At 45.6% G+C, this 25,472-nt stretch overlaps 1 protein-coding gene across 2 annotated transcripts in view; it reads right to left on the bottom strand.

Moving 5' to 3' along the window:
- Positions 1-6,348: 6,348 nt before the first annotated feature.
- XPO6 (exportin 6) overlaps positions 6,349-25,472 on the bottom strand; it is a 242,455-nt gene continuing 223,331 nt past the window's right edge. For both annotated transcript variants that reach the window (XM_070761004.1, XM_070761005.1), the window contains 7 exons: positions 21,394-21,549; positions 18,730-18,844; positions 16,839-17,010; positions 15,908-16,069; positions 13,293-13,391; positions 11,224-11,454; positions 6,349-7,136 (listed from right to left, as the gene is read on the bottom strand). In XM_070761004.1, coding sequence (XP_070617105.1) covers positions 7,035-7,136; positions 11,224-11,454; positions 13,293-13,391; positions 15,908-16,069; positions 16,839-17,010; positions 18,730-18,844; positions 21,394-21,549 — 1,037 coding nt within the window. In that variant the 3' untranslated portion in view covers positions 6,349-7,034. The remainder of the gene's footprint in view (positions 7,137-11,223; positions 11,455-13,292; positions 13,392-15,907; positions 16,070-16,838; positions 17,011-18,729; positions 18,845-21,393; positions 21,550-25,472) is intronic.

The following is a 25,472-nucleotide window of genomic DNA, read 5'->3' as shown; positions in this document are numbered from 1 at the left end:
ATAAATAAAATAAAATAAAATAAATAAACAATCAACCGGTCAAAATTGAGATGCCACTCAGACCTTGAACCACATGTTTTTTTCCAGGGCATTTCACTTTCTCCAAACCTGTTGTGATTCCGTCTGAGGCCCCTCAGGGAACGGCTGATCCTCTGCCGGCTTCCTGCTCAGAGGGGGAGGATGAGGAACAGGAGGTTCAGGCAGACGGGGAGGAGGAATCTCAGGCTGAGGGAGAGGGAGGACAGCCAGAGTCCCCCGAGAGGGAGCTCTCCCCAGCAAGCAGCCTGGATTCCTTAGATGAAAATGCACAAGCAATCATCGATCTCCGGCAGAGAAGAGCAACACAACGAAGGGGACAATTAGCCAGGTACTTTCAGCACTAAAGAGGCAACAGCTGGGTTTGGGTGTGGTGCTCTCTGGAAAGGCTGAAAAGGCAGACCCACCCTTCCTGGCTTGTGGAGTATTATCTTTGGGAGTCCTGGGACCTGGCTGTGATCTTTGGCGTCTTGGAATTCTGGTTTGTGACTTTGAATACTGAAACCTTGGGGGGAAAAGGTGTGGGTCTTATTCTCTACAGTGGTGGGTGTGCCAGCAAGAAGTCTGCTGTATTGTCTGGCCGTCAGGACTCTGCTGTGAAGTCTCATAGCCTGCCTGTTGGGAAGAACAGGTTTTTCTCTGTGTTTATTTTTCAAACTATAAAGTGCTTTTGCTTTTACCAGCGTGTCTGGCTGCTTTTTCCAGTTGGTGTTGAAGTCTGGGGGCACCCAGACAGAACACAAACCTGTCCACTGAACCCGGCTCCCAATCTGGCTGCGACCCAAAGAACGTCAGTGTCAGAGGTTGTTGCTCTTAGCACAACGACCCAGAGAAAATATTAGCATTGCCATCAAGGACAAGAGACCTTCGACTCCTTACAGGCATTAATGTCTGATGTTGCTCTTCAATTCTCATACATAATTCCAGTCTGATTTTCTCTGCTTTTTTCCAAAATTGCCACTTTCCCAAACTTCTTTCCTTCTTTTTTCGGTATTTTTCCTATTTTCTTCTTTTTCTTTCCTTTTATCTGTCTTTTATTCTTTCTCTTCTTTCTTCCTTTCCTTTTCACTGAGGACCTGTATACTGCACGAGTCAAAGAGGGCCGTGAAAATATTTATGGACCCTTTGCATGCTGGACATAAATTGTTTCATCTCCTACCTTCAAAACGTTGCTATAGAGCAGGGGTCCCCAACCACCGGGCCGCGGACCAGTACTGGGCCGCGGGGCATGTTGCACCGGTCCGTGGAGTCAGCAGCTGCCGGCCCTCATGCCGCCACCCCCTCCCTCCAGCGCTTCGCCTCCCGCCGGGCAAGAGGCCTCGGGAGGCAGGTTCTGCCGGCCACAGGACAATGGATGGGACAGAGGGGCGGGAAGGACCGAGAGGCTCAAGCCTCTTTTGGCTTCTGCCGCGGGGCGCTTTTGCGTTTTTGGCTGGGGGGAGGCAGGAGGGCCAGCCTGACCCCCTCTCTCCAGCGCTTAGCTCCCGCTGGGCAAGAGGGCTTGGGAGGCAGGTTCTGCCGGCCACAGGACGATGGCGGGAAAGAGGAGCGGGGAGGACCAGCACCCCCATGCTTAATCCCACCCCCAACCACGCCCCTTTCCGCCCCCACTGGGCCATAGAAAAATTGTCTTGCTGAAACTGGTCCCTGGTGGAAAAAACGTTGGGGACCACTGCTATAGAGCACCGCACATCAAGACTAGACACAAGAACAGTTTTTCCCCAAATGCCATCACTCTGCTAAACAAACAATGCCCTCAACACTGTCAAACTATTTACTAAGTCTGCACTACTATTACAACTAGTTTTTTCTCATCATTCCTATCACCCATTTCCTCCCACTTCTGACTGTATGACTGTAACTTGTTGCATGTATCCTTAAGATTTTTATTAATATTGATTGTTTACTAATTGCTTATTTGACCCCTATGACAATCATTAAGTGTTGTACCTCATGATCCTTGACAAACGTATACAGTGATACCTTGTCTTACAAACTTAATTGGTTCCGGGACAAGGTTCTTAAGGTGAAAAGTTTGTAAGACGAAACAATGTTTCCCATAGGAATCAATGGAAAAGCGATTAATGCGTGCAAGGCCAAAATTCACCCCTTTTGCCAGCCTAAGCGCCCGTTTTTGCACTGCTGGGATTTCCCTTGAGGTTCCCCTCTATAGGAAACCCCACCTCCGGACAGGGGAATCCCAGCAGGGGAATCCCAGCATTGCAAAAACAAGTGCTTCACTGGCAACGGAAGTCCAGGGGTGGGGTTTCCCATGGAGGGGAGCCACAGGGAAATCCCAGCAGCACAAGAACGGGTGCTTCGCTGGCAACGGAAGTCTGGAGGCTGGGCATCCCAGGGGCGGCGGTGGGTTTGTAAGGTGAAAATAGTTTGTAAGAAGAGGCAAAAAAACCCTTAAACCCCGGGTTTGTATCTCGAAAAGTTTGTATGACGAGGCGTTTGTAAGACGAGGTATCACTGTATTTTCTTTTATGGACCCTGAAAGCATACGCACCAAAGACAAATCCCTTGTGTGTCCAATCACACTTGGCCAATAAAGAATTCTTATTCCTTCCTTCCTCCCTCCCTCCCTCCCTCTCCTCCCCTTCAAGCTCAGATTTAGAATGGACCACAGCTAAACCAATACAGTGAGGGATGAGGCAAAGAACAAATATTTGCTCACCCGACGCAGATGGGCTCTATCAACAAGGAAGGTCACAGTCACAATTTCTAGCCTTTTAAAAAACCCCAGATCCATTCTTTTCGCTCATTTTCGCAAAATATTGCCCCAAACTTTCAATGATGCGAGGCCAGTCCCTGATCCCTTATTGTCGACATACAAGAAGGTCTCAAGTTGCGACCAATCCCTTAGCGACTGTTCAAAGTTGCAACCCACCTGGGAAAAAAAAGGAACTTTTGATCCGGATTCAAAGTTCCCCTCCATCAAGCCCTTTAACAAAACTTGGGGCACTCGGCAAACATTTGCAGGGTCTTTGGGGGGGAAGGTGTCACACGACTGCTTTTTAGGATAGTTTAGCAGTTTTCCTTCCCATTTTTGGCAAAACCTCACCCATTGGGAATTGCTCAGGAGGTTCCGGTAGTGGAAATTTTGAATAATTCGGCGAATCGGCACATACCATCTCTGGCTGGCCTCAGAGTGGAGTGAGTATTTTGCAATTTCCTTCCCCTGCCACGCCCACCAAGCCATGCCACGCCCACCAAGCCATGCCCCCATAAGGAAAAATTTTGAATTTCACCCCTGGAACCGCTGGTTTGTTTAACAATTATATTTAACGGCCTGTGCATGCTGAACAAGGGCCACAAAAAAACATCACAAAGTTGGATCCCTCACATCACCGACCCGTTTTACAACCGTCACAACGTACACTCGCAATGCGCAGGCTTCATTACAGTCGTATGTCGAGAACTGAATGTTGAAGCAATGTGTGACTCTCACTGCCTACTGCCCGAAATGGGAAGGGCCGATTAGGTCCCACAGAGTTGGCCTTCTCCGGGTCCCGTTAACTAAAAAATGTCTGGTGGGCCCCAGGGGAAGAGCCTTCTCTGTGGCGGCCCCGGCACTCTGGAATCAGCTCCCCCTGGAGATTTGCACTGCCCCCACCCTCCTTGCCTTCCGAAAGATTTTTAAAAACACATCTTTGCTGCCAGGCCTGGGGACATTAGACCTTTCCCATGACCAACGCTTGTCATTAGTGTGATTATTGAATGAATGCAAATGAATGTTTTAAAGTTAGAATTTTAAAGAATCTTTTTAGTATATTAATTGGATAAACTGTACTGTTATGTTTTTGGTATCTGCTGTGAGCCGCCCCGAGTCTGTGGAGAGGGGCGGTATACAAGTCCAATCAATCAATCAATAAGAAAGGAAGGAAGGAAGGAAGGAAGGAAGGAAAAAAGAAAGAGGGAGGGAGGGAGGGAGGAAGGAAAGAGAGAAAGGAAAGAAAGAAAGAAAGAAAGAAAGAGGAAGGGAGGAAGGAAAGAAGAAAAAAAGAAAGGAAGGAAAAAAGAAATAAAGAAAGAGGGAGGGAGGGAGGGAGGGAGGGAAGAGAAAGGAAGGAAGGAAAGAAAGAAAGAGGAAGGGAGGAAGGAAGGAAGGAAAGAGAGGAAGGAAGGGAGGAAAGAAAGAGGGAGGAAGGAAAGAGAGGAAGGAAGGAAGGAAAGAAAGAAAGAAAGAAAGGAAGGAAGGAAGGAAGAAAAAAGAAAGAGGGAGGGAGGGAGGGAGGAAGGAAAGAGAGAAAGTAAGGAAAGAAAAAGAAAGAGGAAGGGAGGAAGGAAAGAAGGAAGAAAAAAAGAAAGAAAGGAAGGAAGGAAAAAAGAAATAAAGAAAGAGGGAGGGAGGGAGGGAGGAAAGAGAAAGGAAGGAAGGAAAGAAAGAAAGAAAGAGGAAGGGAGGAAGGAAGGAAAGAGAGGAAGGAAGGAAGGGAGGAAAGAAAGAGGGAGGAAGGAAAGAGAGGAAGGAAGGAAAGAAAGAAAGAAAGAAAGAAAGAAAGAAAGAAAGAAAGAAAGAAGGCTGACAGGCAAAGAACTGGGGGACTCTGAACTCTGAAGACTCCTGCCAGTCCCTTGGACTGCAAGGCGATCCAACCCCAACCGGTCAGTCCTGGAGGAGATCAACCCTGACTGCTCTTGAGAAGGTCAGATCCTGAAGATAAAACTCAAATGCTTTGGCCACTTAATGAGAAGGGAGAATCACTGGAGATGAGCCCAATGCTGGGAAAGATTGAGGGCAAAAGAAGAAGGGGACGGCACAGAACAAGGCGGCTGGATGGAGTCACCGAAGCAGCCGGCGTGAGCTTAAATGGACTCCAGAGGAGGAGGGAGGACAGGAAGGCCTTGAGGAACGTTGTCCATGGGGTTGCGATGGGTAAGACACAGCTTCGCAACTAACAACACCACACCCCCAAATATCAAAAACACGGCGTCTTTCATCTGCCTCCAGACACTGTCCAAACAAACTCGTGCCCTTGGTCGATCGATCCTGATGAAAAAAATATATGCACAGGGGCAAACATTCAACCTGCAACTAACCAGGCTTTCTGCCAACTGCTGATCCCATCCCCAGGGGCCAGGGATACCAAGGCCGGCTTTGGGGCCAAAATCCACCTACAACCCTGGACTGAGATTCCATGTTTCAGCACCCACAAATCGAAGAAGGCATGGAGGGGGGGGGGGAAACCATGGGCCCAAAGGATTCAAACATCTGGTCAGCCCAGAATTTCCAATTTGGAAACACATATATCAAATCCAGCGCTCTAGAATTAAAAAAAACCAAACCCAGCAGCATTGTCTTTTTGGGTGAGAAAACAACTTGGTTTATCCCGCGAGGGGCTGCCGGCCGCCAGCGCTACTGGTCTGGTCCTGGCGGCGGGCGTGGGTGCATCTGACGCAAGATTTGGGTTCCGAACATGGGCACAGAAGCGAAATATCACGTGAGGATGCAGGCACGTGTGAGATTTTGGTGGTTTTTGCTGATTTGTTTTGCTTCCCTGCAAGCACAAAGCAAAATAAGGCCCCAATCACTGAAATCTCACGCATGAGTGTCCTTGTAAGATTTCGCTTGCTGTGCATGGACAGAAGCCAACTCTTGCGCAGAGGCATGCGTGCCGCACGCTCTTTGGCATTGCCACTACCGGAACGGCGATCCCGAGATAGATAGATAGATAGATAGATAGATAGATAGATAGATAGATAGATGATATATATATATATATATATATATAGACTAGATAAATAGATAGATGATAGATAGATAGAGATAGAGATTAGATAGATAGATGATAGATGATAGATAATATAGATAGATAAATAGATAGATAGATAACAGATAGATAATAGATAGATAGATACATATAGATAATAGGTAGATAGAGACTAGATAAATAGATAGATGATAGATAGATATATAGACTAGATAAATATAGTAGATAGATAGATAGATAGATATAAAGACTAGATAAATAGATAGTAGATAGATAGATGATAGATAGATATAAAGACTAGATAAATAGATAGATAGATAGATAGATAGATAGATAGGATTGATATATAGACAGACAGAGACAGACAGACAAATGGACAGACACCATTTCCCCCCAATAATAAGATAATATGTTAATAACAATAATAGTTCCCAATAATAATAATATGATCAGTGGATGTCTTATTTTGGGAGAAACGATATTTCACGGAGAAGATGACGATTTGAAGCAGTATTATGGGGACCCTGCAGTGATGCCATCTGGACATCCTGGGACCTTAGAGCCGTCTACAAGAGTGAAGCTGCTTTTCCACCTGTTTAAAACAACAAAGTAAGCAGGTTTTTTTTATTTCAATTAAGCACAGTTTAGTATCACAATGGAATGATGAGGAAAAATAAAAAGAAAAAAAACCACGGTTTTTAAAAACATTAAGAATAGGAGTCAGTTTGTTGGTCTCTTCCTTTTTCTCTCTCTCTCTCTCTCTGTCTTTTCCTCTGTGAATCTCCAACAAGGGTTCAAGGCATTGTAAAAACCAGGACCGGGGAGGGGGAAGAGGTCATCGGGGAGGGACCGTCCTCTTAGCCACGGGGGAAGGGAGGGCAGCAGGTGGAATGCCATGAAGGTGGGAAGACACCACCCCCCACCCCGCAAGTACACTTCGGCGTTTCCGCCCCATGAACTGCTGCACAAGACGAGCCACCGAAACTTGTACACTTGAGTTGACGCCACGGTTATTAAGACACAAAAACACCCAGCCAAGTCTGGGGAAAGGCCGGTCTCCGAGTCCCTGCGGGAGGAAAGAGCTGGCCGACTCAGCCGCGAGGTCAAGATGGGAGGAAAATGGGGCACGGCCTTGGTTTTCTGTGTCTTGACCGGCAATCCAGTGGGGGCGCTCTGCGCCTCGGGGGGCTGGCCGAGATCGGAGGAACAAGAGGTAGCGGCCACACCGGATCCACTCTTTAACGGGAGATGGGAATCGGTTGAGTCCATCTCCGGCGTCGGCTACAACTTCACGGTCCCTGGGGGCAAACTGTCGTTGCAGAGTCTGTAGTAGCGCAGGTCGTTGACCAGCCTGTGGACATTCTGGGTGAACGATGGCAAATCCTGGAAGGAGGAAGAGGGCAGAAGGGAAGAGGGTTAGCGCCAGAGGAGGGTCTTTGTTGGTTAAGCTCTGGTCAGCGGGAAGCTCGATCTGATTCAATTCAATTCAATTTATTAGACTTATATGCCACCCAATCCCATGGGACTCAGGGTGCTTTGAATAGAATAGGATTTTCCTGGTGCTCTCTGAGCTTGGTTGTTTCTTTTGGAGACATTTTATTACACTGGGGAAGAATGTGGAACACAATTTCTGTTGAGTTTGATTTTTCAGCTTTTTTATACTTAATCAGGCATGCTGGTTTCAAAAACTGTTGTTAGCTTTCTTCTACTAGAATGTACATTTACTACTGCAGTGTTTCCCAACCTTGGCAACTTGAAGATATTTGGACTTCAACTCCCCAGCCAGCATTCGCTGGCTTCAAATACTTCAGGAGAAAAGGATTTAGGGGTAGTGATTTCTGACAGTCTCAAAATGGGTGAACAGTGCAGTCAGGCGGTAGGGAAAGCAAGTAGGATGCTTGGCTGCGTAGCTAGAGGTATAACAAGCAGGAAGAGGGAGATTATGATCCCGCTATATAGAATGCTGGTGAGACCACATTTGGAATACTGTGTTCAGTTCTGGAGACCTCACCTATAAAAAGATATTGACAAAATTGAACGGGTCCAAAGACGGGCTACAAGAATGGCGGAAGGTCTTAAGCATAAAACGTATCAGGAAAGACTTAATGAGCTCAATCTGTATAGTCTGGAGGACAGAAGGAAAAGGGGGAACATGATCGAAACATTTAAATATGTTAAAGGGTTAAATAAGGTCCAGGAGGGAAGTCTTTTTAATAGGAAAGTGAACACAAGAACAAGGGGACACAATCTGAAGTTAGTTGGGGGAAAGATCAAAAGCAACATGAGAAAATATTATTTTACTGAAAGAGTAGTAGATCCTTGGAACAAACTTCCAGCAGACGTGGTAGATAAATCCACAGTAACTGAATTTAAACATGCCTGGGATAAACATATATCCATCCTAGGATATATACAGAAAATAGTATAAGGGCAGACTAGAGGGACCAGGAGGTCTTTTTCTGCCGTCAGACTTCTATGTTTCTATGTTTCTAAGTTGCCAAGGTTGGGAAACACTGTACTACTGTGATTTGCCTGACTTGTATGTGCGTATGACTGTGTAGCTTAGTTCAGGGGCTTTTATTGATTAGTTTAATCAGGGCTTTATTGCTTTTTAATGTTTTATATTCAGCTTTACTGTATTATTGTATTATTTTATTGTTGTAAGCCACCCTGAGTCTGCCCACGGGATTGGGAGGCATATAAGTCAAATAAATTAAATTTAAAAATTGAATTAAATACAGTTATAGTCCTTGACTTACAAACACAATTGAGCTCAACATTTCTGCTGCTAAGTAGAATGTTTCTTAAAGTGAATTTTGGCCCCATTTTACAACCTCTCTTGTCACAGTTATTATGTGAATCACTGCAGTTGTTAAGGTAGCTAACAAGGTTAACTGTGAATCTGGCTTCTATATGGATTTTGCTCACCAGGTGGTCATAAAATGGGGTCACGTGACACCACCACCCTGGCGGGACGGTGAAACCATCATAAATATAAATTCGCCCACGTATCTACAACACTCCGTGGCCTGCATTGGCTGCCGATCAGTTTCCGGTCACAATTCAAAGTGTTGGTTATAACCTTTAAAGCCCTACATGGCATTGGACCAGAATACCTCCGGAACCGCCTGCTACCGCACGAATCCCAGTGGCCGATAAGGTCCCACAGAGTTGGCCTTCTCCGGGTCCGGTCGACAAAACAATGTCGTCTGGTGGGCCCCAGGGGAAGAGCCTTCTCTGTGGCGGCCCTGGCCCTCTGGAATCAACTCCCCCCGGAGATTAGAACTGCTCCCACCCTCTTTGTCTTCCGTAAACTACTTAAGACCCACCTATACCGCCAGGCATGGGGGATTTGAGACACCTTTCCCCCAGGCTTATTATAATTTATGTTTGGTATGTATGTGCTGTTTGGTTTTTAATTATGATAGGGTTTTTAGGGGTTTTTTAATATTAGATTTGTGCCTGTATAATACTGTTTTTATCGTGTTGTGAGCTGCCCTGAGTCTTCGGAGAGGGGCGGCATACAAATCTAATAAATTATTATTATTATTAATTAAATATGAGTCGGCCACCGAGCATCTGAATTTGGATGGTGTGATCCTGGGAATACCACAACCACTGTAAAGTGTAAAAAGTGGTTGTATGAAAAACAATCATAACTACACTGCTCAAAATAAATAAATAAATAAATAAATAAATAAAGGGAACACTTAAACAACACAATATAACTCCAAGTAAATCAAACTTCTGTGAAATCAAACTGTCCACTTAGGAAGCAACACTGATTGACAGTCAATTTCACATGCTGTTGTACACATTCAACTTTGTACAGAACAAAGTATTCAATGAGAATATTTATTCATTCAGATCTAGGATGTGTTCTTTGAGTCACCCCTTTATTTTTTTGAGCAGTATATTTTTCCCCCCCAAGTGCGGATGTAATTTCCAACCATCACTAAACGAACAATGATTATCTGTAAAACCTCATGAAAGGGCTTGTTTTCTTTTTAAAATTAAGGACGTTTTGACTTTAACCAGCCTCCGCAGAAAAGCAAATGAAGTTTCTCAATCAATTTTTTTGTTTTTGCATTATTTGATAAAAAGTGACCGAGCCGATGTAGAAATACAGAAGCAAACAAATTCAAAGTCCATAGTTCTGGGGGGAAACAATTTGTATTTTTATGATTCTCGGAAAATTAAGCCACTTTTCCAGAATGCCTCCCAGGAAGAGGAACTGTGTGGAAATAAACCCCAGGAACAGCTCCAGGATGGCTATGAAATACGAAAGCTGGAATGCCACTCAGGGGATCAGCTGTGGCGAGGGGGGCGTTTGCCCAGGTTCGCCTGGTGCACCAGTTGCGGCCCTATTTGGACCGGGAGTCAGTACTCACAGTCACTCATGCCCTCATCACCTCGAGGCTCGACTACTACAATGCTCTCTACATGGGGCTACCTTTGAAAAGTGTTCGGAAACTTCAGATCGTGCAGAATGCAGCTGCGAGAGCAATCATGGGCTTCCCCAAATATGCCCATGTTACACCAACACTCCGCAGTCTGCATTGGTTGCTGATCAGTTTCCGGTCACAATTCAAACTGTTGGTTATGACCTATAAAGCCCTTCATGGCACCGGACCAGATTATCTCTGGGACCGCCTTCTGCCGCACGAATCCCAGCGACCAGTTAGGTCCCACAGAGTGGGTCTTCTCCGGGTCCCGTCAACTAAACAATGTCGTTTGGCGGGACCCAGGGGAAGAGCCTCCTTTGTGGCGGCCCCGGCCCTCTGGAACCAACTCTCCCCAGAGATTAGAATTGCCCCCTTCCCTCCTCGCCTTTCGTAAGCTCCTTAAAACCCACCTCTGCCTTCAGGCATGGGGGAACTGAGATATTCTTTCCCCCTAGGCCTTTACAATTTATGCATGGTATGTTTGTATGTATGATTGGTTTTATAATAAGGGTTTTTTAGTTGTTTTAGTATTGGATTGTTACATGCTGTTTTTATCACTGTTGTTAGCCACCCCGAGTCCACGGAGAGGGGCGGCATACAAATCAAATCAAATCAAATCAATCAATCAATAAAATGGGATGGCCCTTTCAAGGGAATTCTATAGGTACTCCCTGACATACGACCAGAACCGAGCCTTGAATTTCTGTTGCTAACCGAGACAGTTGTTAAAGTGAGTTTTGTCCCATTTTACGACTTTTCTGGCATAGTTGTTAAGTAAATCGCGGCAGTTAGCAATAGCATTTAGACTTATATACTGCTTCATAGTGCTTTTACAGCCCTCTTAAAGCAGTTTGTGTGTGTGTATATGTTGTGAACGCATTGCGCAGATGGGAGGGCATTGCATTATGGGTGTGGGCATGCACATACATGCTGATGCGCATGCATGCGCCCTTTTGCCATCCCTGATATAGGAGACCATCGGCCTGCATACGGCCAGCCCGAGCCAAACTACAGCCCAAATTCACCCTGTCCATTTTGAAGTTCCTCCCAAGGACGTTTTTCTGGTTGGTGTCCACCCTGTCGCAGCCGGCTAAAAACCCCGGGAGGAAAGCGGAGTAGAAGCTGTCGAAGTCCACGGAGGCCATGTTGTAGATGGCGATGGCGATTTCCTCCTGCAGCAGATCGTGGGATTTGTGGACCAGGACCTGAAGCAGCACGTTCACAAACTGAAAGAGCATCGATGCCTGGAAGAGCTTCTGCAACGAGCGAGGGGAAAAAAGCCGGGTGAAAAACAGGGGTCCCCACAGCTGCCCCCCAAAAAACCTATCATTTCATTACAGGCCTGTAAGCCATTCTCAGTCATCCAGGTCATGGTTGTCCCTTTTTTTTTCAGGAAGCAACTGGATTTTCTTGTTTGTTTGTTTTTCTCTGAAGGCGTTTCACCTCTGGGACGAGGTTTCGGAGTATTTCTAGCTGGACTACCAGATTCTGTAACAAGCTTGGTTCCCTTATATGCCATCCGTCTGGCAAACTTTTGCATGGTTTGTTTTTCTCACCCTAAACATGTATAACTAGACTGTGTTGTTTGTCATATATGTTGGTATATACACTTCTTTTTCTTTCTTTCTTTTTCTTTCTTTCTATCATCTATCTATCTGTCTGTCTGTCTGTCTACCTACTTACCTAATCTGTCTGTCATCCATCCATCTACCCACCCACCTATGACAATCTCTCTCTCTCTCTCTTTCTCTATCTATCATCTATCATCCATCTACCTACCTATGATATCTATTTGTCTGTCTATCTATCATCCATTTATCCATCTAGCCACCCTCCCACCTATTCTATCTATCTATCTATCTATCTATCTGTCTGTCTGTCTGTCTGTCTGTCTGTCTGTCTGTCTGTCTATGTCTGCCTGCCTGCCTGCCTTTCTACTTACCTACCTACCTACCTACCTAATCTGTCTGTCATCCATCTACCCACCCACCTATGACAATCTCTCTCTCTCTTTCTCTATCTATAAATCATCTATCATCCATCCATCTACCTATGATATCTATTTGTCTATCTGTCTATCTCTCATCCATTTATCCATCTATCCACCCACCCACCTACTCTATCTATCTATCTATCTATCTATCTGTCTGTCTGTCTGTCTGTCTATGTCTGCATGCCTGCCTGTCTTTCTACCTACCTACCTACCCACCTACCTAATCTGTCTGTCATCCACCCACCTATGACAATCTCTCTCTCTCTCTCTTTTTATCTATCATCCATCCACCTACCTATGATATCTATTTGTCTATCTGTCTATCTATCATCCATTTATCCATCTATCCACCCACCCACCTATTCTATCTATCTGTCTGTCTATCTCTGCCTGCCTGCCTGTCTTTCTACCTACCTACCTACTTACCTAATCTGTCTGTCATCCATCCATCTACCCACCCACCTATGACAATCTCTCTCTCTCTCTTTCTCTATCTATCATCTATCATCCATCCACCTACCTATGATATCTATTTGTCTATCTATCATCCATTTATCCATCTATCCACCCACCCACCTATTCTGTCTGTCTGTCTTTCTGTCTGCCTATGTCTGCCTGCCTACCTGCCTGTCTTTCTACCTACCTACCTACCTACCTACCATATATCTTGTTAGATTTATGTAGTGTAAAATTGGAGGTGGTAACCCTTTAAGAACTGTACTCAACGAAATTTCATTTTTAATGTAGTATGCATTCAAAGTGACCACCAAGTCTATTCCCATTCCATTCCATTCTCATCCAAGAAGCTTCTTCAGCTCTGACTGGACGGGGGCTGAAGAAGCTTCTTCGATGAGAAGCAAAACGTCATCGAAGGGAAATAAGAAAGTTCAGCCGCCTCCTGAAAAAAAGCACCTTGGGGCCAACCATTTCAATCCAGAGATATCTGCACTTGGGTGAGGAGTTTTTCAGAAGTGGCAAGTGGGCCAGGCTCTCACCAAGCCAACAAATCTTTCATATGCAGCCAGTTGTGTGGAGGAATATTCCCTGTCGTCTGCAGGTTCATGGACCTCCTCTGGATTTCAGAATAAATCAGAAGCTCACCTTGTGGTACAGTTTCTGCTTGGTGTTCAGAGTCTCCAGATAGAAGAGGTTCTGCTTGAACAGGTGAATGTCCGGTTGCAGGAAGGACTGGCCGAATGCCTAGGGAACAGAGAAGATGCAGAAGGGTGTGGTGGAGCCACTGGGGTTGAACTGATGGCACAGAGAGATACCCCCGGGGTAACTAAATGTGGACTCACACTATTTATTTATTTATTTTGTCCAATACACGATATGTATGTAGATTGTTCTGAGTTCGGGTTTTGCCCTGTGTAATATTTTGCATGTCTATGCGACGTTTCGGTGAAATCACATTCACCATCATCAGGCTGAAGTTCCAAGCTACACACACAGTGATCCCCCGAGTTTCGCGATGCCGATCATTGCGAATCGCTATATCGCGATTTTTCCACCCGAAGACGTCACTCCCTTCCTTTCTCATCTTTCTTTCTCTCTCTCTTTCTCTATCTTGCTTCTTCCTCTCTCACACTCACTTCCTCCCTCTCTCATCTCTTTCTTTCCTTCTCTCTCTTTCTCTATCTCTCCCCCTCTTGCTCTCGAGCGGCGGGCGGCACCCAGGGAAGGTTCCTTCGGCCGCCCACCAGCTGATCTGCTCCGCAGCGCGGCAGCAGCGAGGAGCCGAAGATGGGGTTTCCCCGTTGCCTGGGCAACGGGGAAACCCCATCTTCGGCTCCTCGCTGCTGCCGCGCTGTGGAGCAGATCAGCTGGTGGGCGGCCGAAAGGGTCTTTCCCGCCGCCCACACGCAAACTCCACCATCTGCGCATGTGCGGCCATGGAAAAGGGGCGCGCATGCGCAGATGGTGTTTTTACTTCCGTGCCGCTACATCGCGAGTTATCGATTATTGCGAGGGGTCTTGGAACGGAACCCTCGCGATAATCGGGGGATCACTGTATGTGTGTATATATATATATATATATATATGTGTGTATTATATATATATATATATATAATACACACACACACACACACACACACAGAGTAAAATACATGATGAAGGTTATAGAGGAGATACTCATAGTAAAATATATCTATGAAAGAATAGAAAAGAAGATATAATAATAGAACATATCAATGAAAGAATAGAAGAAGAGATATAGGAATAGAACAAAAGTATAGGAGATATAGGAGAGCAATAGGACAGGGGATGGAAGGCACTCTAGTGCACTTGTACTCACCCCTTACTGACCTCTTAGGAATCTGGATAGGTCAACCGTGGATAATCTAAGGGTAAAGTGTTGGGGGTTTGGGGATGACACTATGGAGTCCGGTAATGAGTTCCACGCTTTGACAACTCGGTTACTGAAGTCATATTTTTTACAGTCAAGTTTGGAGTGGTTAATATTAAGTTTAAATCTGTTGTGTGCCCTTGTATAGTTGTGGTTGACGCTGAAGTAGTCGCCGACAGGCAGGACGTTGCAGCATATGATCTTGTGGGCAATACTTAGATCTTGTTTAAGGCGTCTTAGTTCTAAACTTTCTAGGCCCAGGATTGAAAGTCTAGTCTCGTAGGGTATTCTGTTTCGAGTGGAGGAGTGAAGGGCTCTTCTGGTGAAGTATCTTGGACATTTTCAAGGGTGTTAGTGTCTGAGATGCAATATGGGTTCCAAACAGATGAGCTGTATTCGAGGATGGGTCTGGTAAGTAGTGTGAGATTTCCAGAGCAGAAGCTACGTAGGATTAGGTTTACAACTCTTGAAGCCTTCTTGGCTATGTTGTTGCAGTGGGCTTTGGCACTTAAATTAAGCCTATCTTGAGAACAGCGGGCATTAAACCACTGGAGCAAAGCTGGACAGGGAATTCTGGGAATTGAAGTCTCTTAGAATATTCATGATTGGGAAAGCCATGGAAAACAAGGTCAGCAAATGAACGGACATAGCAACTCAGTTAATGAGAGTTTAAACACGTCTGAGTCTGTGCAGAGAACTGAAGGTGAAATTTAAGCTTGAACGCTGGTCGTGGCTCAGCCCCTCTACTCATGTCTGCAGCTGAACTAGAAACTGCTCGTAACTGCTGCTATGTTAAAGGAGACCCCTGAATTGAAACATAACTGCTCTCTCCTGCCTTGCGTTTACTTGGAAGAACTACGGTACTTCTGGTGGCAAGTTGTTCCACTGATTAATTGTTCTAACTGTCAGGATATTTCTCCTTAGTTCTAAGTTGCTTCTCTCCTTGTTTAGTTTCCACCCATTGCTTCTTGTTCTACCCTCAGGTGCTTTGGAGAATAGGTTGACTCCCACTTCTTTGTGGCAGCCCCTGAGATATTGGGACACTGCTATCATGTCTCCCCTGGTCCTTCGTTTCATTAAACTAGCCATGCCCAGTTCCTGCAAGTGTTCTTCAGATGTTTTAGCCTCCAGTCCCCTAATCATCTTTGTCGCTCTTCTCTGTACTTTTTCTAGAGTCTCAACATCCAGACTGGTATAAACCACATCGTCAAAGAACACAATGGCCGGACACTATCAAAGATGACACCATCCAGACCACAGAACAACCACTGCAAGATGAGAGGTTGTGGAGAGAGACCTGGCCCATAGAATCATCCAGGGTCAGACATGTCTGAATGGATATCATCATCATCATCATGTTTTATGATACCTGCATAATAGCAGTGAACTGGCCTTCGTTCTCCATCTGCTCCTCAGCTACTCCTCTCTGGACGCTGGCCAGGACGTTGGACTTGAAGAAGTACCGCCAGTTGTGGTGCAAAATCCGAAAAAGCAGCTCGTAGAGTTCGGCTTTCACATCGGGAGAAGATCGCTGGGGGGACAAGAAACGCACACAGGGTTGGAACAGGTTCTTCGGACTGGGCTGTTTATCTATGTATGTATCTGCCTATATCCATCCATCCATACATCCATATATCCACCCACCCGTTCAATTTTGTCAATATCTTTTTGTAGGTGAGGTCTCCAGAACTGAACACAGTATTCCCAATGTGGTCTCACCAGCGCTCTATATAAGGGGATCACAATCTCCCTCTTCCTGCTTGTTATACCTCTAGCTATGCAGCCAAACATCCTACTTGCTTTTCCTACCACCCAACCACACTGCTCACCCATTTTGAGCCTGTCAGAAATCACGACCCCTAAATCCTTCTCTTCTGAGGTTTTTGCTAACACAGAACTGCCAATGCAATACTCAGATGGAGGATTCCTTTTCCCCAAGTGCATTATTTTACATTTGGAAACATTAAACTGCAGTCTTCGGAGAAGGGCGGCATATAAGTCCAATGAATGAATGAATGAATGAATGAATGAATGAATGAATGAATGAATAAAATATGCTGATTCTGTAAACTGCTTAGAGAGGGCTGTAAAAGCACTTATGAAGTGGTATATGTCTAAATGCTATTGCTATTGGTTCCTAGCACAAACAGACCATCTCACTTGGGTTTCACTGGTTTGCCAACAAGTACGTACAATTTGGATGGAACATGAGCCAGCCCTCAGCCACTACTCTTCTGCCCCAATGATGTACAAACCAACTACATCTCCCGGTTTTCCCCCTCCGGGGCTGTTCGTCCTACCTCGGCAACGATCGGGTAGACTTGCTCCATGCAAAGTGCAATGATATTTGGCAAGAAGGGTTTGAACACTTGGCCGGGCTCTTGCACCACCACTTGAAGGATCTTCAGGAACTTCTCCACCACCCGGCAGCCGGTGCTTCCATCGTGGAGGATGCTCTCGGCCAGCTGCTCCCTGTGGCAAAACACACAAAGCCGGTAAAATAAACCTGCACGTGGCCTCGAGAACTCTCTAAAAGGATGCAAGTGAGAGGCTGCCTGCAAGGGGTATAAAGCCTTCCATTGCCTGCTACCATCCAGTCGGAGTTGAAGAAACTTCTTGGATGAGAAGCGAAATGTCTTCAAAGCAAAACAAGGAAGTCCAGCTGCCTCTGGAAAAAGTGCCTTTGGGATGTCTTCTGGTTATTGGCCTAAAGTCACCCAGCTGCCTTTCGTGCCTAAAGTGGGACTAGAACTCTTCGTCTACTGGTCACTGGCCCAAAGTCACCCAGCTGCCTTTCGTGCCTAAAGTGGGACTAGAACTCTTCGTCTCCTGGTTATTGGCCCAAAGTCACCCAGCTAGCTTTCATGCCTAAAGTGGGACTAGAACTCTCTGTCTCCTGGTTATTGGCCCAAAGTCACCCAGCTGCCTTTCGTGCCTAAAGTGGGACTAGAACTCTCTGTCTCCTGGTCATTGGCGCAAAGTCACTCAGCTAGCTTTCATGCCTAAAGTGGGACTAGAACTCTCTTTCTCCTGGTTATTGGCCCAAAGTCACCCAGCTGCTTTTCGTGCCTAAAGTTGGACTAAAACTCTTTGTCTCCTGGTTATTGGCCCAAAGTCACCCAGCTGCCTTTCGTGCCTAAAGTTGGACTAGAACTCTCTGTCTCCTGGTTATTGGTGCAAAGTCACCCAGCTGCCTTTCGTGCCTAAAGTGGGACTAGAACTCTTCATCTCCTAGTTATTGGCCCAAAGTCACCCAGCTGCCTTTCGTGCCTAAAGTTGGACTAGAACTCTTCATCTCCTGGTTATTGGCCCAAAGTCACCAAGCTGCCTTTCGTGCCTAAAGTTGGACTAGAACTCTTTGTCTCCTGGTTATTGGCCCAAAGTCACCCAGCTGCCTTTCGTGCCTAAAGTTGGACTAGAACTCTCTGTCTCCTGGTTATTGGTGCAAAGTCACCCAGCTGCCTTTCGTGCCTAAAGTGGGACTAGAACTCTTCATCTCCTAGTTATTGGCCCAAAGTCACCCAGCTGCCTTTCGTGCCTAAAGTTGGACTAGAACTCTTCATCTCCTGGTTATTGGCCCAAAGTCACCAAGCTGCCTTTCGTGCCTAAAGTGGGACTAGAACTCTTTGTCTCCTGGTTATTGGCCCAAAGTCACCCAGCTGCCTTTCGTGCCTAAAGTTGGACTAGAACTCTCTGTCTCCTGGTTATTGGCCCAAAGTCACCCAGCTGCCTTTCGTGCCTAAAGTGGGACTAGAACTCTTCATCTCCTGGTTATTGGCCCAAAGTCCCCCAGCTGCCTTTCGTGCCTAAAGTTGGACTAGAACTCTTTGTCTCCTGGTCACTGGTGCAAAGTCACCCAGCTGGTTTTCAAGCGGGACTAGAACTCACAGATACCTGGTTCCTAGGCCGACACTTTCACCGCTAATCCAAATTGGTGCTTTGTGATATTTTAGTTCTATGTCCAGGATGATACTTATTAATGGGAATGACCTGGTTTACAAAGTGGCCCCCTCGATCTGGAGGGATCTCTGCTGAAGCCCCAACCCACCCACACCCACTCCAATTTCACACCAGTTCAGTTCATAAGCCCTTGACTGATGGACTGCTCCCAGTAGCAAACACTCCTGTAAAGCTACTACAGGTGAGCATGACCACCGACGGATGCTTCTTGTGCTTCCACGAAGGCATTACCTGGTAAACATGTTGAGGAATGTTTGTATCATCTGCTCAGTGAAAGGCACCCCCATCTGCACCCTCAGACTCTGGAACAGGGTCAGGAAGAAGCTTAGCATTTTGTCTGTTACGTCTGAAAGGAAAAACAGAGAGGAGGAAAGAAGGAAAAAGGATCAGAGGTTACAAGCGGTGTGCCACAAGGGTATATTCTGGGTCCTATTCTTTTTAATATGTTTGTGAGTGACATAGGGGAAGGTTTGGTAGGGAAGGTTTGCCTATTTGCAGATGACTCTAAAGTGTGCAATAGGGTTGATATTCCTGGAGGCGTCTGTAATATGGTAAATGATTTAGCTTTACTAGATAAATGGTCAAAGCAATGGAAACTGCAGTTTAATGTTTCCAAATGTAAAATAATGCACTTGGGGAAAAGGAATCCTCAATCTGAGTATTGCATTGGCAGTTCTGTGTTAGCAAATACTTCAGAAGAAAAGGATTTAGGGGTAGTGATTTCTGACAGTCTCAAAATGGGTGAACAGTGCAGTCAGGCGGTAGGGAAAGCAAGTAGGATGCTTGGCTGCATAGCTAGAGGTATAACAAGCAGGAAGAGGGAGATTATGATCCCACTATATAGAATGCTGGTGAGACCACATTTGGAATACTGTGTTCAGTTCTGGAGACCTCACCTACAAAAAGATATTGACAAAATTGAACGGGTCCAAAGACGGGCTACAAGAATGGTGGAAGGTCTTAAGCATAAAACGTATCAGGAAAGACTTCATGAACTCAATCTGTATAGTCTGGAGGACAGAAGGAAAAGGGGGGACATGATAGAAACATTTATATATGTTAAAGGGTTAAATAAGGTCCAGGAGGGAAGTGTTTTTAATAGGAAAGTGAACACAAGAACAAGGGGACACAATCTGAAGTTAGTTGGGGGAAAGATCAAAAGCAACATGAGAAAATATTATTTTACTGAAAGAGTAGTAGATCCTTGGAACAAACTTCCAGCAGACTTGGTAGATAAAACCACAGTAACTGAATTTAAACATGCCTGGGATAAACATATATCCATCCTAAGATAGAATACAGAAAATAGTATAAGGGCAGACTAGATGGACCATGAGGTCTTTTTCTGCCCTCAGACTTCTATGTTTCTAAAAGTGCTCTTTCCCCCAACAATGAGTTGTTCCAGTGTGTATCCCCCATCAAGGGGCGTGGGGGCTCAGTGGCTAAGACGCTGAGCGTGTCAATCCTTTTTCCTTTTCTTTTTTTCCTCTTTTTAGACAATAAGAAGAAACAGATTTTATTTTTATTCCAATTTGTAGAAGTATTTAAAAAAATTATAGAATGTGCAGAACTAGATATGATAGAAACATAGAAACTCGGTTGCTGGGACGAGCGCCTTCGCTGCAAGCTGCCGCCCGCTCGCCTTGCCGCAGTCGGAGCTCCCGCTCGTGCCGCAGCCAGAGCCGCGCCGCTTCGGCCAGGGCCGCCACCTCGCCTGCCGGGTGGCCCAAGCTGGCGGTGGCGCGCTGCGTAAGGGAGACTCTCCTGGGCGCGCAGCTCCCTCGTCAGCGCCGCGAACTGCTCCGCCGCTTCGGCCAGGGCCGCTGCCTCGCCCGCCAGGTGGCCCAAGCTCTGGGCGCAGCGGAGCTTAGACGACACCAGCCGGTAGCGCGTCAGGAAGTCGCCGCCGGCTCCGGCGCCCGAAGAGGCCTCGCCCGGGCCGAAGCCCGAAGACGAGCCGGCCCCGGTGCCCGGGACAATATAAGACATACCCCGAAAGAAAGACATAGTGGGGCTTTTGGGGATAAAAAGAAAGTAAGACACTGTCTTACTTTCGGGGAAACACGGTAGATAAATGGTCAAAGCAATGGAAACTGCAGTTTAATGTTTCCAAATGTAAAATAATGTACTTGGGGAAAAGGAATCCTCAATCTGAGTATTGTATTGGCAGTTCTGTGTTAGCAAAAACTTCAGGAGAGAAGGATTTAGGGGTAGTGATTTCTGACAGGCTCAAAATGGGTGAACAGTGCAGTCAGGCGGTAGGGAAAGCAAGTAGGATGCTTGGCTGCATAGCTAGAGGTATAACAAGCAGGAAGAGGGAGTTTATGATCCCGCTATATAGAGTGCTGGTGAGACCACATTTGGAATACTGTGTTCAGTTCTGGAGACCTCACCTACAAAAAGATATTGACAAAATTGAACGGGTCCAAAGACGGGCTACAAGAATGGTGGAAGGTCTTAAGCATAAAACGTATCAGGAAAGACTTCATGAACTCAATCTGTACAGTCTGGAGGACAGAAGAAAAAGGGGGGACATGATCGAAACATTTAAATATGTTAAAGGGTTAAATAAGGTCCAGGAGGGAAGTGTTTTTAATAGGAAAGTGAACACAAGAACAAGGGGACACAATCTGAAGTTAGTTGGGGGAAAGATCAAAAGCAACATGAGAAAATATTATTTTACTGAAAGTGGAGCAGATCCTTGGAACAAACTTCCAGCAGACGTGGTAGATAAATCCACAGTAACTGAATTTAAACATGGCTGGGATAAACATATATCCATTGTAAGGAAATAGTATAAGGGCAGACTAGATAGACCATGAGGTCTTTTTCTGCCGTCAGACTTCTATGTTTCTATGTTCGATGGGGCAGGGAAAAGACGCTCTGACTTTATACCTGACTGATGGATGAAAGCTGGGAAGAGAGCAAGGGAGACCTGGACCGACTCCTGCAGCGACTGGTAGCAGATCTGGCGAGACTTGGTGGCTTCCCCAGAGACGCTCCCTACGATGTCTTCCAGGACGCTGAGAGTCCGGTGGATGAGGACTTTTGCTGCAAGAATCAAGAATAAATATGCCAACTCTGTCACCCCCAGAGCAGAACCAGCAGCTATATATTCAGAAGAGATGGAGGCAGTGGAGCGACCTTCCCAAGATTGGCAATTTAATAATAATAATAATAATAATAATAATAATAATAATAATAATAATAATAATAATATCTACGAGACCGCCTTCTGCCGCACGAATCCCAGCGACCGGTTAGGTCCCGCAGAGTTGGTCTTCTCCGGGTCCCGTCGACTAAACAATGCCGTCTGGCGGGACCCAGGGGGAGAGCCTTCTCTGTGGCGTCCCCGACCCTCTGGAATCAGCTCCGCCCAGAGATTAGGACTGCCCCCACCCTCCTTGCCTTTCGTAAACTCCTCAAAACCCATCTTTGTCGTCAAGCTTGGGGGAACTGAGACATCTTCCCCTTGCCTATGTAGTTTCTGTGCACAACATGACTGTATGTATGTTTTTATTTACTGGGTTTTTTTAGATTTTGTATGTGTATACAGTAATTGCTATTTTAGATTTTAATTATTAGATTTGTCACTATGTACTGTTTTTATCACTGTTGTGAGCCGCCCCGAGTCTACGGAGAGGGGCGGCATACAAATCTAATAAATACAAATACAAATGTAAATACAAATAATTCATTAGACTTGTATGCTGCCCCTCTCCGGAGACTCGGGGCGGCTCACAACAATAAAAACAATATAGGTACAAATCTAATAATTAAAACTATGACTAAAACCCATTATCTTAAAAAACAACCGATATTACACAATCAAACAATTGATATTAACCATCATAACCACACATAACTTTTAATGGTCAGAAGGAGGGGGCATGTGCTGCTTGCCCCATGCCTGGCGACATAGATAGGTATTAAGGCTCTTGCGGAAGGCGAGGAGGGTGGGGGCAGTTCGAATCTCTGGAGGGAGCTGATTCTAGAGGGCTGGGGCCACCACAGAGAAGGCTTTTCCCCTAGACCCCGCCAGACAACATTGTCTGGTCAATGGGATCTGGAGAAGGCCAACTCTGTGAGATCTGATCGGCCGCTGGGATTTATGCGGCAGAAGGCAGTCCCGTAAGTCAGTGTTTCCCAATGTTGGCAACTTGAAGATATTTGGACTTCAACTCCCAGAAGTCCCCAGCCAGCGGGAATTCTGGGAGTTGAAGTCCAAATATCTTCAAGTTGCCAAGGTTGGGAAACACTGCCGTAAGTAATCTGGTCTGATGCCATTTGGTTGGGAATGCTTTGTCACCATTCGAGGAGACATCATTAGTGCGTTATGAGTTGTGCTCAACTGTCAGAACAAGCCCAACTCAAAGCACAACAACGATGTCTCCTCAAATGGTGACGAAGCGTTTGCAACCAAATTGTCAACCTCAAGCCAACAGCCCTAACTACCAACCCAAGCGACTAATATTCAAACACATTTCATCCTTGCACGAGCGTGTAAGTCATTTCAAAGGGCTTCTTTTAAGACTGCTCCGAGCACAGCTGTTTACAAAATGTCCTTTTGTAGGGTCACAAACGGTAGTCTTGAGTACAGTGATACCTCGTTTTACAAACGCCTCGTCATACAAACTTTTCGAGATACAAACCCGGGGTTTAAGATTTTTTTGCCTCTTCTTAAAAACTATTTTCACCTTACAAACCCACCGCCGCCGCTGGGATGCCCCGCCTCCAGACTTGTTGCCAGTGAAGCACCCGTTTTTGCGCTGCTGGGATTCCCCCGAGGCTCCCCTCCATGGGAAACCCCACCTCCTGACTTCCGTGTTTCTGTGATGCTGCAGGGGAATACCAGCAGGGGAATACCAGCAGCGCAAAAATGGGCACTTCGCTGGCAACGGAAATCCGGAGGTGGGGTTTCTCAGTGAGGGGAGCCTCAGTGAAATCGCAGCATCGCAAAAACAGAGAGGTCCGGAGGTGGGGATTCGAAGACTTCGGTGTTTTTGCAATGCTGCAATTTCACTGATGCTCCCTTCGCTGGAAAACCCCACCTCCAGACTTCCGTTGCCAGCAAAGCGCTCGTTTTTGCGATGCAGTGATTCCGCTGCTGAGATTCCCCTGCAGCATCGCAAAAACACAGAAGTCCAGAGGTGGGGTTTCTCGTGGAGGGGAGCCTCAGGGGAATCCCAGCAGTGCAAAAACGGGCGCTTCGGCTGGCAAAAGGGGTGAATTTTGGTCTTGCACGCATTCATCACTTTTCTATTAATTCCTATAGGAAACATTGTTTCGTCTTACAAACTTTTCACCTTAAGAACCTCGTCCCGGAACCAATTAAGTTTGTAAGACAAGGTATCACTGTATTCTGAAAGACTTCTGAACTCAAAAATGGGCCTGTAGCTCTGTCCTGTGTCAGCATACTTCTAAAAGGGCTCTAAACCAGAGGTGTCAAACAAAAGATCCAGCCTGCAATGTGATTGGATCTAGCCCGAGGGGTTGTCCTGGAAAATGTAATGGGCTGACTTGTGTCGCTTTGGCCCGGTCTATCCAATGCAAAGAGAAAAAATGTCAGTAGCTGGCCACACCTACCCAGTCGGCCACGTCCAGTGATGGCATCAATGTGCTCAAATCCACCCAGTTGACCACAAAACCCCTCCCCTCCCAAGATCAACCAGAGCCCTGATAAGGCCCTCAATGAAACTGAGTTTGACACCGTTGCTGTAAACCAGGGATAGTTGGTCTAGAGCAGTAGGCAGAGTTGGCTCTTCTATGACATGCGGACTTCAACTCCCAGAATTCCTGGGCTAGCATGATTGGCTCAGGAATTCTGGGAGTTGAAGTCCACAAGTCATAGAAGAGCCAACTTTGCCTAGCCCTGGTTTAGTTGGCACTTCTATGACATGTGGACTTCAATTCTCAGTATTCCTGGGCTAGCATGATTGGCTCAGGAATTCTGGGAGTTGAAGTCCACAAAGAAGAGCCAACTCTGCCTATCCCTGCTCTCGATCATAGCTCTTCCCATGTACAAGATATACATGGACTTTTGCGTTGAATACAGTCCAGAACAAAACATTTTGCACGCTGCTAATTACGATAGCAATGCTAAACATCAGCAACACTGGTTTGATGCAATTAGGTTCAAAGCAGATTTAATAAATTTAGTTATTTATAGCTCTCATGTTAAGGCAAAGAGCCCATGAGTATAAATACCAATTGCAACCAATAAAAAAGTCAAATTTAAAAGCTTTCAATTCCTTTTGTTTGTAAGAGGCTTTAAGTTAATTTAATACTCTTAGCTCATCGACAAACATTCTCTTTTTATCTGAAAATGGATAGCATTTATCAAAATTTAAGGGGGGGGGAACCCAGACTATTCCAGTTTTCAAAGAAACCTTGGGAACATGAGCTGTTCCTTGAGGATCAAAAAAGGAATTTTTAAGCTAAACAAAAAGTATATTTGTGTAATGTCTGCCAATTTTTAGCCCTGCAGCCAGCTTGTAAGGAAAATGTTTAATCTCTTTCTGAGCGAAGGCACTTTGTAGTCCAAACTTGCTTTTGTAAAATCAACATCGTTGTTTGTATCTTACGATTTATATTGTTTTATTTAGTATCCCAACATGATTTATGTTGACTGCTTATTTAGTATCCAATGGTTGGATACTTTTGCACTGGAGACTAATTCCTTGTGTGTCCCATTCGATGTGGCCAATAAAGTATTCTATTCTATTCTATTCTATTCTATTATTCTATTCTACTCTACTCTACTCCAATCCTGCATTCTATTTTATTCATTCTCTTCCATTCCATTCCATTCTGGGGGACAGGTATAGAATGTAGTTTCTAGTTTAAGTCTGAGCTGGTTTTGGGGTTTTTTGCTTGAGAAACTGAATATGGAATAACAGTTAGAAGGGACACCAGAGGTTGTCTAGTCCAACCCCCTGCTCAAGCAGGAAACCCAATAATATTCCTAACAAATG

Source organism: Erythrolamprus reginae, chromosome 9 (genome assembly GCF_031021105.1).
Source record: "Erythrolamprus reginae isolate rEryReg1 chromosome 9, rEryReg1.hap1, whole genome shotgun sequence".
Classification (NCBI taxonomy): Eukaryota; Metazoa; Chordata; class Lepidosauria; order Squamata; family Dipsadidae; genus Erythrolamprus; species Erythrolamprus reginae.
The sequence above is the reverse complement of the archived record's forward strand: the minus strand, read 5'-3'. Positions and strand labels throughout refer to the sequence as shown.